A 13,976-nucleotide genomic window follows, 5' to 3' on the forward strand; every position below is an offset into this window, starting at 1 on the left:
CCCATCCCCCACAGATCCTGAGGGATGACGATACAGTAAAAAGCAGCTGAATTGGTGGTTTACCAAGGCAGGAGGCACGAAGCCTCTGTGCTTAAGAGACAGACAGAGAGGAGAGGCGTTAGGGACTTGTTAGCACATAAGTAAGACTGACACACGATTCAAGAATCAAAAGGAAACGTAGGGGAATCTTTTTTTCACAGAGATTCTTTTGCTGTACCCAGCCCACTCTCCATTTATGGCACCTTGGGTACCGCCCAGCACAGGGCCCGTATTGTGGGAACCCCTGACTCGGTCAACATGGGGTTCTCAGAACTTTCAGTTTTATCTCATTCCACTTTTCCTTAGATAACAACCGTGGCACTGACTAGAGGGCATTTGTAGTGAGTACTTACCTTCCACCCCACAGCTAGTCAGATTTCAGCCGTTCTCTCAACTCTGCCAACTGTGTAATTTCTGCGGCATTAACAGTGTGGAAAATTAGCCCGGTTAAGGCTTTGTGACCTGTTTTCACCAGTTCTCACTTTTCCTGTTCACCTTTGAGCAGTGGTGCAAATGAGCAGGGGAGTGTCCTCAAAAAGGGCAGTTGCAGCAGGGTAGGGGGGTGGAGTATAGCAGGGGTGGGGAGGGCTTTGATGATGTACAGCACCAGGTGCCAGCTCTGCCCTAATGCCCCCCAAGAACTGAATCAGCTCACCAGGCTTTAATACCTGCCATGTGCCCAGCCCACGCATGGAGCTGGCAGGATACTTTAAAAGGAGGGGACACAGAATTGAGAGTTTCTTTGAGTGCATGTGATTCTGTTGGACGGACACTACTTAAATCCTAAGCAATTGATTACAGCCTAATTTTAGAATACTATAGAAATCACATTTGGGAGCACATATTGTAAGGCAAGGAAATTAATCATCGGCTTCTGATAATGACTGAGCGTCCACGTAGCTGTACTACAGGATGCAATATTCTGACCCTACAGACTTGAGTATTCTGGTTCCTGGAACTGTCGGAATTTAATTAACTGCGTCATTCTGATCTGAAATGCCTATGAAGTATGCAGACTCCACACTTGACTGGGCACAGAGCAGGTGTTTAATAAATGCTTGGTGAAGTGATTCAGTTGAACACGGAGACAGAGCTCTGCAGTTTCCTCGCCCCTGCTATTCAAAAGTAGAGTATTCTGCATTTGAGTCAGTTCTAATGACTATAATGCAGGAGACCTGGGTTCGATCCCTGGGTTGGGAAGATCCCCTGGAGAAGGGAACGGCTACCCACTCCAGTATTCTGGCCCGGAGAATTCCATGGACTTCATAGTCCATGGGGTCGCAAAGAGTCGGAGACTACTGAGCGACTTTCATTTTCACTTAATGAGGTAGATGAAGCTAGAGCCTATTATACAGAGTGAAGTAAGTCAGAAAAAGAAAAACAAATATCATATACTAACGCATATATATGGAATCTAGAAAGGTGGTATTGAAGAACCTATTTGTAGGGCAGCAGTGGAGATGCCGGAGAAGGCAATGGCAAGCCACTGCAGTACTCTTGCCTAGAAAATCCCATGGACAGAGGAGCCTGGTAGGCTGCAGTCCATGGGGTCGCTACTAGTTGGACACGACTGAACAACTTCACTTTCACTTTTCATTTTCACATGTTGGAGAAGGAAATGGCAACCCACTCCAGTGTTCTTGCCTGGAGAATCCCAGGGAGGCGGAGCCTCGTGGGCTGCTGTCTATGGGGTCGCACAGAGTCGGACACGACTGAAGCCACTTAGCAGCAGCAGCGGCAGTGGAGATGCAGACATAGTGAACAGGCTTGTGGACACAGACCAGGGAAGGAGAGGGTGGGATGAATGGAGAGAGTACATGGAAACATACACTACCGTCTGTAAGATAGGTGGCCAGTGGGAATTTGCTCTATGACCCAGGGAGCTCAAACTGGAGCTCTGTGACAACCTAGAGGGGTGGGATCGGGTGGGAGGTGGGAGGGAGGTTTAAGAGGGAGGGAACATGTGTATACCTATGGCTGAGTCATGTTGATGTATGGCAGAAACCAACACAATATTGTGAAGCAATTATACTTCAATTAAAAATAAGTAAATTAAAATGTCACAAAAGTAGAGTGTTCCAGTGAAAGCTTTCTCAAGCTGAAGTGGCATAAAGCGAAGAAGTAATCACCTGAGGACACATCTTGCTTGCGGCTTCCCAGGTGGCTCAGTGGTGAAGAATCTGCCTGCCAAGCAGGAGACACAGGTTCCATCTCTGGGTGGGGAAGATCCCCTGGAGAAGGAAATGGCAACCCACCCCAGTATTCTTGCCTGAGAAATCCCATGGTCAGAGGAGCCTGACGGGTCACAGTCCATTGGGTCACAGAAAAAGTCGGACACAACTTAGTGACTAAACAAGAATAAAGAACATCTTGCTAATCAAAGAAATAATAAATGGAAATAAAGTACAGATGCTCACAGACACGGTTCGAAGGGAATGGCAGCTTGAATCTGAAAAGGAGTGTATTTCTATGTATAACTGAATCACTTTGCTGCACAGCAGAAATTAATGCAACATTGTAAATCAACTGTACTTCAGTAAAATAATTAAAAAAAAAAAAGCTAATGGCAGCTTGATGCTGAGATGCTGAGCGTAGTTCTCTGGGAAGGAGCTTGGTGGCGCCACAGTCGCTGCTTGGGGCAAGGGTTGCCTCCATAAAACAAACACTGGATGCTATTTTTGCTCTCCCCCCTTTTTTGTAAAAGTGAAAATCCTCTTTGGATTTCTTCTGGTGAGCAAAAACAGGTACTAATATAGATTTCGTAAAAGTGAAGTATAGCGAAGCAAGCTTTCAGAAAGTGGGGAATACCTATATTATTAAATGTATCTCCCTTCTCTTCCCTATTCAGCTCAACCCCAAAGCTCTTAACATCTGTTGACATCTGTCAAAATGACTTTTCTACCAAATTTTTGGTTCCCCCATTTTTTCCCCTCCTTTTGCCAGTTGAGTGAACAGCTTTGGGGGTGGCTTATCTGTGATATAATTCAGTTCTTTTGGGTTTGTATTTTTTTTTTTTTTTGGTTGCACTATGCAGCATGTGGATCTTAGTCCCCTGATAGGGGAGCAAACCCATGCCTCCTGCATTTATCTTAACCACTGGACTGCCAGGGAAGTCCCTATAATTCAATATTCTTGTTCTTGCAAAGGACAGAGGATCACTTCCTTTTAGCCCATCAGTGTGTTTTGTACCCATCTTCTTCTTGCTCAAGCAGTCCAGGAAAACCCCCAAAGGCCCAGTGTGGCCTGAGCCCAAAGCCTCGTCTCTGCTGCTGTGGGTGGAAGTCCTTCACAATGGAATGGGAAGGGGGGCTTGCATTTCTCCTATCATTTCCTTATGCTTCTTGCTTGCTTCCTGGCAGGTTTTCCAATGCGTTTTCTTACTATGGCTTAGTCCTGCTCACCACCGAGCTCTTCCAAGCGGGAGATGTCTGCAGCAGTGAGTATCACAGCCCTCTAGCAGTTAATGCCCTCCACCCAACACACAAGGTCATATACACTGTCCCAGCCCTGGTCCTGCCCTTGCAGGGCCTGGCCTTGCACAGACTCCCCGAGCAAGCTTCTGCAAAATCTGAATATGAAAGAGCTGGGCTGTGGTTTCTGAGAGGTTCTGTAGAAACCCGGACAATCTTATCATGATAGACGTGACCTTAGAGCAGAATCGTATCTTACGTCCCCTGAAGAGGTCCACGAAGTCCATCCCTGAGTTTTACGGCTGTGACCCTGTGGAGCCATCCTCTGTGTGTGTAAGTCTGAGAACCAGGTTGGAGCTCAATCCTGGCCACACAACAGAATCACCTGGGGGAGCTTTTAAACAAAGGCAGTGCCTTTTAAACAATGCCTAGGCCAATTTAATCAGCATCTTTGGGGGTGTGGCCCAGGCCTGAGTGGGTTTTTAAAGCTCCCCAGGTGATTCTGTTGTGGATCTGGAGATGGGAACCACTGGACAAGAGGAAAGAATAACAAGCAAAATCTATATACAGATGTCTGGGCTTTCAAACCGATCTGTCTTTAAGAGAATATTAGATTCCTAGCATTGAACTCAGGATGGGAGATAAAGGGATGGAGTTCTTGTCTGTTTGCAGGATTTGCCCAATTATCTTTTTCATATGAAGTCCTCTTAATCTGAGTTAACTGTTTTGTTTATTGGTATGAGGATTGGTATTATTAATAAGATAGCAGAGTCCCATCTCGCTGGGGGTTGTGAGAGAGTCTTAAATGAACTGCCCCGAGGAAGCAGTTCAGTTATAAATTTGGGGTTTGGTTTTTATAGGCAGACTTTGGTGGTGGGGGAGGAGAGCTGCAGGTTGTGTGGCTTTCTTCCGATTGGTTGGTGGTGAAGTAACTGGGTGATGTCCCAAGAATCTTGTGCTCAGTCTGGAGCTGCCATCCTCCTTCTGGGTGGGGACCTCAGTGCCTATAGAACTCAAAGATATTCTGATGTGTATTCCTTGAGGAGAAACCAGGCTGCACAAGTATGTCTTGATGGCTCCTCCCTTGTTTCTGCAGCCCCTCCCTTCCCAGGTTAGCAATGTGCCAAAAACTGGCAGTGTGTGGAAGGCCGATAATCGATTGCATCACTGCCAGACACAACTTGCATTTTTGTGGGCAAGAATCATTGGCATTAGTGTTAGTATTCTATCATGTGGAGTTGTGAAAGAGCTTAAGGATGTGAAAGGTGAGATAACCTGTAAGGAGTCACAGGACAGGACGTTATGCCCTTTCAAAGTCTTTCACTCTATTTCCTAACAGATGACATGAGGGCAAAAAGATCACACAAGGTACGGGAGGTCAGGAGTGTGGGGCAGAGTAAGGGGCCATGGGTAAGTCAGAGTTTTAAACGGGGTGGTCAAGATGGCCTTGATGAGCAGGTGAGATTTAGAGAAAGACTTGAAAGAGGTGAGTAAATTCGTCATGGTGTGTGCTAAGTCACTTCGGTTGGGTCCCACTGTGCTACCTTATGGACTGTAGCCGCCAGGCTCCCCTGTCCATGGCTTTCTCAGGCAAGAATGCTGGAGAGGGTTGCCATTTCCTCCTCCAGGGGATCTTCCTGACCCAGGGACAACCCGCATCTCCTACTTCTCCTGCATTGGCAGGTGGGTGGATTCTTTACGACTGTGCCACCTGGGAAGGCCCACTTCTGGTCTGAGCACATTCGTGTACACAGCCTGCTTCCAGCCTCTCAACCATTTTTAGCCCCCGGATTGTCAGGAAGCTGGGGCTTAAAGAGATGGAGCTCTGACACTGCTGGTGGGGGAGGCACCCTGAGTTGGTCTGAGTCCTGAGCCTGTGCACCTTCCCCAGCATCCCAGCTGAATCATAACCCAGGGAAGGAGGCATGGGGAACGGGAGGACGCGATTCAACACCGCGTGCCTCTTCCCCTTTCTCTCTCCACCTCCCAGTCTCCAGCCGGAAGAAGGCAGTAGAGGCCAAATGCAGCCTGGCCTGCGAGTACCTGAGTGAGGAGGATTACATGGACCTGCTGTGGACCACGCTGTCTGAGTTCCCAGGTGAGGGGCCTGCGCCAGGCGGGGCTGGGACAGTGCAGCCTGAGAACGTGGTGTAACCTCTTGCCAGCTGGAAGCAAATCCCATTTCTAAAAAAAGCCGGGATTTGTTTTCAAACTTTAGCTACAAGTTGTCAAGAACTGTGAAGGGGCTGACATTTTACTCTATGCTTCACAGAAAGCAAAGGTGATCTATCTTTTTCCGTCATCTTTTTTTTTTTTTTGCTGCGCCCAACGGGATGTGGGATCTTAGTTCCCCAACCAGGGATTGAACATGAGCCCACAGCAGTAAAAGTGCTAAATCCTAACCACTGGACAACCAGGGATTGTCAGTCCTATGCCAGTCTTATAGACATATGTCCGTTTGTCACTAGGGAGGTCACTTCTGGCATAAAGTTAATTTTAAAAAGCTATAATCTTAGTCACTGCCCAAGATTCATAGATATACTTTGTAATAGACATATAACCGACATGATGAGTTTGAGTAGGCTCTGGGACTTGGTGATGGACAGGGAAGCCTGGCATGCTGCCATCCGTGGGGTCACAAAGAGGTGGACACGACTGAGCAACTGAACTGAACTGAACTGGAGACATATAACATAAAGCATTTTTTAAAAAATTTAAGCACCAGGTTTTTATTGGGCCTGTACAAGCACTCTGAATTGTAGGCCATTCTTGCTTTATTAAAATATCATTGTTTTAAAGCATTTCATCACAGTAATCACACACGTGGAAAAACCAATTGTGCTAGGGATTATAATGGAGCCATAGTCTACTGCCCTAGCGCTTCCCACCCCTCATCCGACTTCCCAGGAGGAGTCACTTTTGCTTCTGAGTAACTCAATGTGTTTTGAAGCAGACTGTCTACGTCTAGTAACATTAATGACACTTACGGAAAGTACAATTTTAAGTGATGGTTTTTACACTTCTGTAAGTCTTTTTATCATAAGCAAATATTGATATAAAATAATTTTTGCCTGTTCCACGTGGTTTGTGGGATCTTAGTTCCCCAACCAGGGTTTGAACCCACACCCTCCGCAGCGAAAGCACAAGAGTCCTAACCACTAGGCTCAAGGGTATTCCCCATATAAAATCTTTTGGCTCAAAAAAAAGAAGTGACATTGCATCACTTCAGCCATACTAGTCATTAGAAGTGGGTCATGAGATCTAGCCCACTCTCAAGGGGAGGGGAGTACATAGATGTGAAGACCGGGAGGTGGGGGTCGTGGGGAACCATGTCAGACACCACCTCCCATGGTACCCCTGCTCCCTTGCAGGTGTCCTTGTGACTCTCTGGATTATCGACCGCCTGGGCCGCAAAAAGACCATGGCCCTGTGTTTCGTCGTTTTCTCCTTTTGCAGCCTTCTACTGTTTATCTGTGTCGGAAGGTAGGTCATGACACCAGCTTTCTGTGGCCAGCTGGCTTATTTCTCAGCTGGTCGTCAGTGGCTCTTAGGACTTGCAAGCTGTGGATTACACCCTCTGAGGGTCATCTGAAAATCCCTCCACCCCCTCCCTAGGTCTGAGTCTGTTGGCTGCCTCATAACTGACCCACAGACCAGGCTGAAAGTTGGGGCCTCTGATGCGGGTGAGGGTAGGAGGGCACTTTCGCCCAAAGTTTACTCCGTCACCATCACATTTAGACGTTTGACATCATCTCCCAGCGAGCACATGCATTTAGCTGTTTAATTCGTATATGGGTTATAAGTGTTCATTTGTTCCATGGCACTGTTTCAAGGTCCTGTTTTATAATCTGCTTTCGGCATTGCCCCATTTTTTCCATCTATCAAGAGCCTCCAAAGGTAGAACTGGCCTGTGCTGACCTTGGAGAGACCCCAGACCAAACTGCAGATGAGAGATCTGGGAACAGTCTGGAGATGTAGCTTAGATCTGGGAATGCTGATATTCAAAGACATTGTGGGAACAATGGATCAGGGGGTTGGGGATCAGGATTGTCCTCAAAATACTGAAGAGAAGTTTACTTTCTCTGGTTCAGCTGGTTCCTAGCTCAATTCCTGTCCCCACTAGGTCCTACCTGGACTTTGGATGATTTATATCACTTCTCCCCAACCTCACCCCCACCCTGGGCACCACCGATGTTTCCATCTCAGCCTGGAACTTTGGAGAATGATAAACTTATAAAAGCCGGCCTTCAGAGAGACCACTGGGATGTGTGTGTCTGCATGCCTACCTGAATGTGTGTTGGGTAAGGTGGGCTTTGCCAATTTCTAGGACATAAATTCTACCTGGGCAAGAGAAGACTGCTGAAAGAAACTTTAAAAAAAAAAGTTAATATTTGCTCATCTGCTTTTTTTTTTTCCCCTCATCCTAGAAATATGCTCACTCTGTTACTCTTCATTGCAAGAGCATTTATTTCTGGAGGCTTCCAAGCAGCCTACGTTTATACACCTGAGGTAGGACGGTGGGAAGGGATACCTGGGAGCAGTGGTGGGGAGGGGGCAGGTGGAGGGAGAAGCTCTACTTCCTGAAACACGAAGCCTGGGCTCCTCTGACTGAAATTTGTCCTTGAGAAAGACTGAAAAAGCACACCACCCTCTAAAATATTGCCTGAACTTACAGTCCACGTGACAGCGTGTCTGCCCACACTCAGGGATGATGGGTTGCTTGTTTTATATTTATTTGATTTTATCTCACCTTATTTTAGATAGGGGCAAAGGCAGGGAAAGAATAATATGTATCAGATACTGTGCTGAGAGAAGGACCCCTCCTCCCCGCCGCTCAGGTCTGCACAGCTCTCCAGAGCCCTCACTGAGTCATCATGCTGAGTCCTGATACCTACCTCCACCCACCTTCCAGGCCCAGCTCCAACCCTGCCTCCTCCAGGAAGCCCTCCAGGATATCCCCTCCCCTGACTTCATTTTACCGTCACTGTCTGTGCCCCTCTTTGGTATTTTTGGTCCTGCCGCATGGCCTGTCCCCCAAGGAGACTCCTGCTAAGGCTCCCTGTAGACAGGGCCTGGGTCTCCTATGCTTTGACGCTCGTCTGGCCTAGTGTCCCCTCAACAGAGGCTTGTGGATTGATTGCTGGAGCCTCGCAGAAGGGAATCAGGAGAAGGCTGCTGGCCCTGCAGAGACTAGGAGGCCCGGCGTCTGCAGTGGCAAATACCAGGGATCAGCAAACTACGGGCCATATCCAACCTGCTCCCTGTCCTTGTCTAGTCCGAGAGTTAAGAATGGTTTTTATGTTTTTAAGCAGTTGAACACCAGATCAAAACGATATTTCTTGACATGTGAAAATTGTATGGAATCCATGTGTCAGTGTTCGTTAATAAAGCTTTGTCAGAACAAGCCACAGCCCTTCCTGTACTGTTGTCCACAGCTGCTTTTGTGTTACAGGAGCAGAGCTGAGTAGTTGCTGGAGACCAGCTGGCCCCCAGAGCTCAGATTATTTACTCTCTGTCCCTTTAAGAAAAAGCTTGCTGACTCCTGGCTTAAGCTATTCCAGCTGGCTAGGCCCCAGAAAAAATTGGTTAAATGAATGATGATTGGTCCAAATGATAGAATTCTATGCAGCCATTAAGAATCACACACTGGAGAAGATCAAATGTGGACATCGGAGATGTCCTCAGTCTTTTTCTACGAGGAAAAAAAAAACCTTCAAAGTGGCATATACAGAAATATCTAGTGGATAAAACTATATCCCCTCTAGGATTTGCCTTATCATAATTTAGGAGGGAAAGGAAATGAATGTGATTGAAACTAACACAGGTGGGACTTTCCTGGCAGTCCAGGGGTTAAGATTCTGTGCTTCCAATGCAGCGGGTGCAGGTTTGATCCCTGGTCTGGGAACTAAGAGCCCACATGCCATGAGGTATGGCCAAAAAATTTTAAAAAAGCAAAAACAAAAAACCCAACACAGGCCACTGTACTTGGTCCTAGATGATTGATTCCATCATTCTACTTTAGTCTGTGCTTGAAATTCTCTATGCTAGAAAAAAGTAGGAATTTCATACTTACTCATTTATTTATTTAGATATAACCACCCAGGGCAGAGTCTTCTCAGATGGTTCAGCAGTAAAGAATCTGCCTGCCAATGCAGGAGACCCTGGTTTGATCCCTGGGTTGGGAAAATCCCCTGGAGGAGGAAATGGCAACCCACTCCAACATTCTTGCCTGGAAAATCCCATGGACAGAGGAGCCTGGCAGGCTACAGTCTGTGGGGTCACAAAGAGTCAGACGTGACTGAGTGACTGAGCATGCACAGCATGCAGGGCAGAGAGGACCCTCGTTCCTAGGTTCCCACTGCCAGCTTGGCCTCCTGCCTTCTTAGTTGAGTTTTCTGGCCCCTTTGGGGTGAGACTCCCCACCCCGCCCTCGCAGGATTGACCCTAACTCGGCCCACCCACAGGGTGAATTCCATCATTACTGAGCCAGAGAGGAGGGAGGGGCCTGCATTTTCTCATGGCAGCCACTTGGGCGGCTGTGTTTCAGGTCTACCCCACGGCGACCCGAGCGCTGGGTCTGGGCACCTGCAGCGGCATGGCGAGGGTGGGCGCCCTCATCACCCCGTTCATTGCTCAGGTAGGTGTCACCCCAAATATAGAGGGGGTGGGCGTGACCAAAGCCAATGGTGGCAAGCCATTACCAGACGCTGAGCCTCTGCATGGCCCTTAGTGTATGTTCATGACCTGATCTCATGTTAGCAATCTGCCCTACTAAAGCAGCCGTATTGCATGCAAGTGAGAAAATAGAGGCTCAGAAGAGTCACGGGACTTGTCCAAGGTCACACAGCTGGGTGGTAGAGGAGCTGGGAGTCAAACTCGGCTCTTTCTGATGATTTGGCTGGAAACAGTTTGGATGAGAATAAACAGGCCACCACACCTTAGAGGGAAACTAATGTCCCAGGCCCCAGTTTCCGATTTGGATGATTCAGTGTCCTTGCAGAGTTTTTCAGGTCTTTGTATCTTGAAGCATTTCTTTTTGGGGGGGATTTATTTTTTTGGAGTCATTTTGCTTTTTTTAATATCCAATTCATTTTTTTTCCAGTTTTTAATAATTTTTTTAAAAATTGAGGTAAAAGTCATGTAACATAAAATTAACCTAAATTTTAATTCGAGGACTTCCTTGTCAATCCTGTGGTGAGGACTCTGCATTTCTAATGCCAGGGCCCGGGTTCGATCTCTGGTTGGGGAACTAAGATCCCACAAGCCACGTGGTGCAGCCAAATAAATAAAATTTTAAAAAGAAAGTGAATGATTCACTGGCCTGTACCACTTTCATGATGTCAGGAATCACCACTTTGATCTAATTCCAAAGCATTTTCCTTGCCCCCAAATAAACCTCTGTATCCATTAAACAAGTACTTCCCAGCTCTGGCCCCTCCAGCCCCTGGAAACTACTGGTATGCATTCTGTCTGTGTGAATTTTTTCTCTTCTGAATCTTCTGTGTAAATAGAATTCTAATATGTTTTCTGGCCAAGTTGTTCTGTCCCAGTACCGTTGTGTTTGAACATTGTACATCACTATTAACTAGCACTGGTTGACAACTTGCCAAGCACCTGCATGATGCCAAGTGAGGCATCTTCTCATTGGGAGGTGACCTCTGCCCTTCTGCCCTTTTGGCAGCTGAAGAAATGAGGTTTAGACTTGCTGCATCTAAACCTGGGTCATTTGCCTGGGTCATGAAGATAGGAAGCCAGCAGATGTACTGCTTTGAGAGAAAATAAACAGACTCTTGAAGGACTTCTCTGGTGGTCCAGTGGTTAAGACTCCGCACTTCCAATGCAAGGAGCGTGGGTTTGATCCCTCATCAGGGAACTAAGATCCCACATGCCTCCTGGTATGGCCAAAAAAAAAAAAAACAGACTCTCGAGTCTGATGGGATCTGGGTTCAAATCCCAGCCCCATCCTTGGTCTTTGTGTGAACTCGGGTATGTTACTTAATCCTTTTTGAGCCTCAGTTTTTCCCTCTGTAAAGTGGGGTTGGAGTATGTACCTCATAAAGCTGTCATGAGGACTCCATTGAGGTCCAGTGACAAAGAGGGCTTACAGGAGGACCTGGCATTCTCAGTGTCATCTGTATGATTGGTGGTGCCTGTGCGTCATTAGGGACACTCTCACCAGTGTGTGTCTCCCTCCCCCAGGTGATGCTGGAATCATCCGTGTACCTGACGCTGGCCGTTTACAGTGGCTGCTGCCTCCTGGCTGCCTTGGCCTCCTGCTTTTTGCCAATTGAGACCAAAGGCCGTGGACTGCAGGAGTCCAGCCACCGGGAGTGGGGCCAGGAGATGGTTGGCCGAGGGGCGCACGGCACAGGTGTCGCCAGGTCGAACTCAGGCTCTCAGGAGTAGTTACCAGTGAGGGGCTGCACTGGTCTTTGAGGCTGTAGAGCATGAGGAGCTGGTGGAGCCCAGCAGGGGCACCGATCGTCACTGCCCACATCAAGAACTCACCCAAGGGTACCACCCAGACCAACAAGGTTTTGTGTCTTGACTGTTTGCTCATATTCATCGAGATCTACCCAGGGATAGGGAGGCCTTTGCTTTGGGAGGGTCTCTGTATATGTATGTGGAGGTTTGTTAATAACCTGTGGATCTGCATGGGAAAACTGCCACCTCAGGAGTGCCCAGTGACACCAGTAGCCAGGTGGACACCATCCAGAGTCAGCCAGTCACACCCTTGGTGAACAGCAACCAAAAGATCTCTGTAGATACAGTCCAGGCCCGGATGGACCCTTGCGAGATCTGCCATCCAGTAAGATGACACATGCCAGCCACCCACTGGATCTGTTCTTAGGTTTCTCCTGCATCCCCAGCCCCAGGCTTTCTTCTTTGAAATTGCAGGTGACCTGGGTGTGGCCTGAGCAGCTTTTTCCTGGGTCTGAGAAATGCTCCTGGGGAAGGGGCCCCTCAGTATGCATCCCCAGGGCGTGAGTAGCGGAGACTCTGGAAGATGGACATGCATTTGAACTTGAGTCTCTTTCGTGCTTCTACCTGGCCCCTTCTTGGAGTCACTGTCCTTGGTTCCAGGGGATCCAAATGTGACCACGAGAACAGCTGGGCTTGCACCGGATGACAACCTCAGAGAGTTGTTACCTCCAGGAATTGGGGGTGGAAGTGAAAGGGAGGTGAGAACCAAGCCCACAGCTGAAGCAGGGGCCTAACCTTTGGAAGTAGAAAAGGCCACTCTGGGGGGCTTCTTTTCTGGCCGCCTCCTCGGTCAGGCTGACTGGTGACTCTCGGGGCAAGAAAACAGTTAAGTCAGGTTTCAGCATTTGGGAGTTGACTGTGGTCTGTGGCTAGGGAAACAGAAAGAGGCTCCCCCAACCACCCACTCCCATCAGGGTCAGGGGACCAGGATTCCTTCCTCCCTGGAATCTCTGCCACCCCTGCAGTCAAGGGCTGGCTTGGTCTTTCCATAGAGACAGCTGCTTGGGTTCCGGTGATGGACCACATAGCAGAGATGCTGTGCATAGGAGGAATGGGAGTCCCAGGTGTATGAAATGTGCATTTTCAATGAAAGAGCAGGGAGGTCAACCAGGTTTGGGGGTTGGCCTCCAGAGGAAGAGCAGATGCTGTTCTCAGCAGACAACATCTACTGCCAGGGTTTGGTTTCTATGAGCCTTTTCCCCATCATGAAGGCAGGAACCTAGGGAAGGAAGGAGGAAGCTTCCAGATCCCATCAAAGGTCAGAGAAGACTGACCCTCTGCTTGGAGATGTCTGCTTGAAGTGAACATTTTGAAGAAGCCAAATGTGTACGTTCATCTTTATTAAAACATGTTGGTGATGGACATTGAAAGGGTTGAAGTTTGTTTGTCATAACGTCCTAGGGATGGTTCAACTTAATGGTCTTGCCAGCTTTGTCCATTCAGGGTAAGTTTGATGCATTCATATGCTTTAATATGATGGTCTTTCCAACAAGGGAGGAAAGGTGCCCAGTTGGCTGCTGACTTTGAGTCTGTTTGGAAGCAACTCTCTCTGCTCATGGTGTAGAGATCACAGGGGGCAGCTCCTTCAGGCCCAAACTCTAGATCAAGTGCACATGATCCCATGTCCCTGGACATATGTTCTTCAGTGCCCCCGGGGCCCAGGCAGTCAGAAGGGGCAGTTTGGCAGAGCTTCCTCTCTCTGTTACCCACATTTCTTTAGACCGTAAGTGGCTAAAGCTCTAATTATTTCTGGTCTGCTGAGCTCTCCTGGGTAACAAAGAATCTTTGCTTGTCTTTTTTGCCTTCCAGCTGACCAGAAACTGCCAGATGAGAAAGTCCACTCTCTTCACCCTCAAATAATCTGGAGGAACTGGGGACTGTGGTGGGGAAGGAGAACTTGGTGGGCATAGATATATTCCAGGGGCTGGAGTAAAGAAGCTTGTAATTGTGGGTTTTCTCGAGAAAATGAAAGGTGAACACTCTTGGCTTTCTAAATTGCATGCCCTTTTATAAAATCGATATTATTGAGTGAAATAAGAGCTG

General features: G+C 47.9%; 1 protein-coding gene across 1 annotated transcript in view; it reads left to right on the forward strand.

The window, feature by feature from the left end:
* Positions 1-13,286, forward strand: part of SVOP (SV2 related protein) — a 66,723-nt gene extending 53,437 nt beyond the window's left edge. The window contains exons 11-16 of the mRNA XM_055404689.2: positions 3,399-3,475; positions 5,440-5,547; positions 6,821-6,932; positions 7,877-7,958; positions 9,997-10,086; positions 11,649-13,286. Coding sequence (XP_055260664.1) covers positions 3,399-3,475; positions 5,440-5,547; positions 6,821-6,932; positions 7,877-7,958; positions 9,997-10,086; positions 11,649-11,855 — 676 coding nt within the window. The 3' untranslated portion in view covers positions 11,856-13,286. The remainder of the gene's footprint in view (positions 1-3,398; positions 3,476-5,439; positions 5,548-6,820; positions 6,933-7,876; positions 7,959-9,996; positions 10,087-11,648) is intronic.
* The last annotated feature ends 690 nt before the right edge of the window (positions 13,287-13,976 follow it).

The sequence above is a fragment of the Moschus berezovskii genome, chromosome 19, assembly GCF_049115385.1.
Source record: "Moschus berezovskii isolate FMDL1 chromosome 19, NW_MosBer_1.0, whole genome shotgun sequence".
Classification (NCBI taxonomy): Eukaryota; Metazoa; Chordata; class Mammalia; order Artiodactyla; family Moschidae; genus Moschus; species Moschus berezovskii.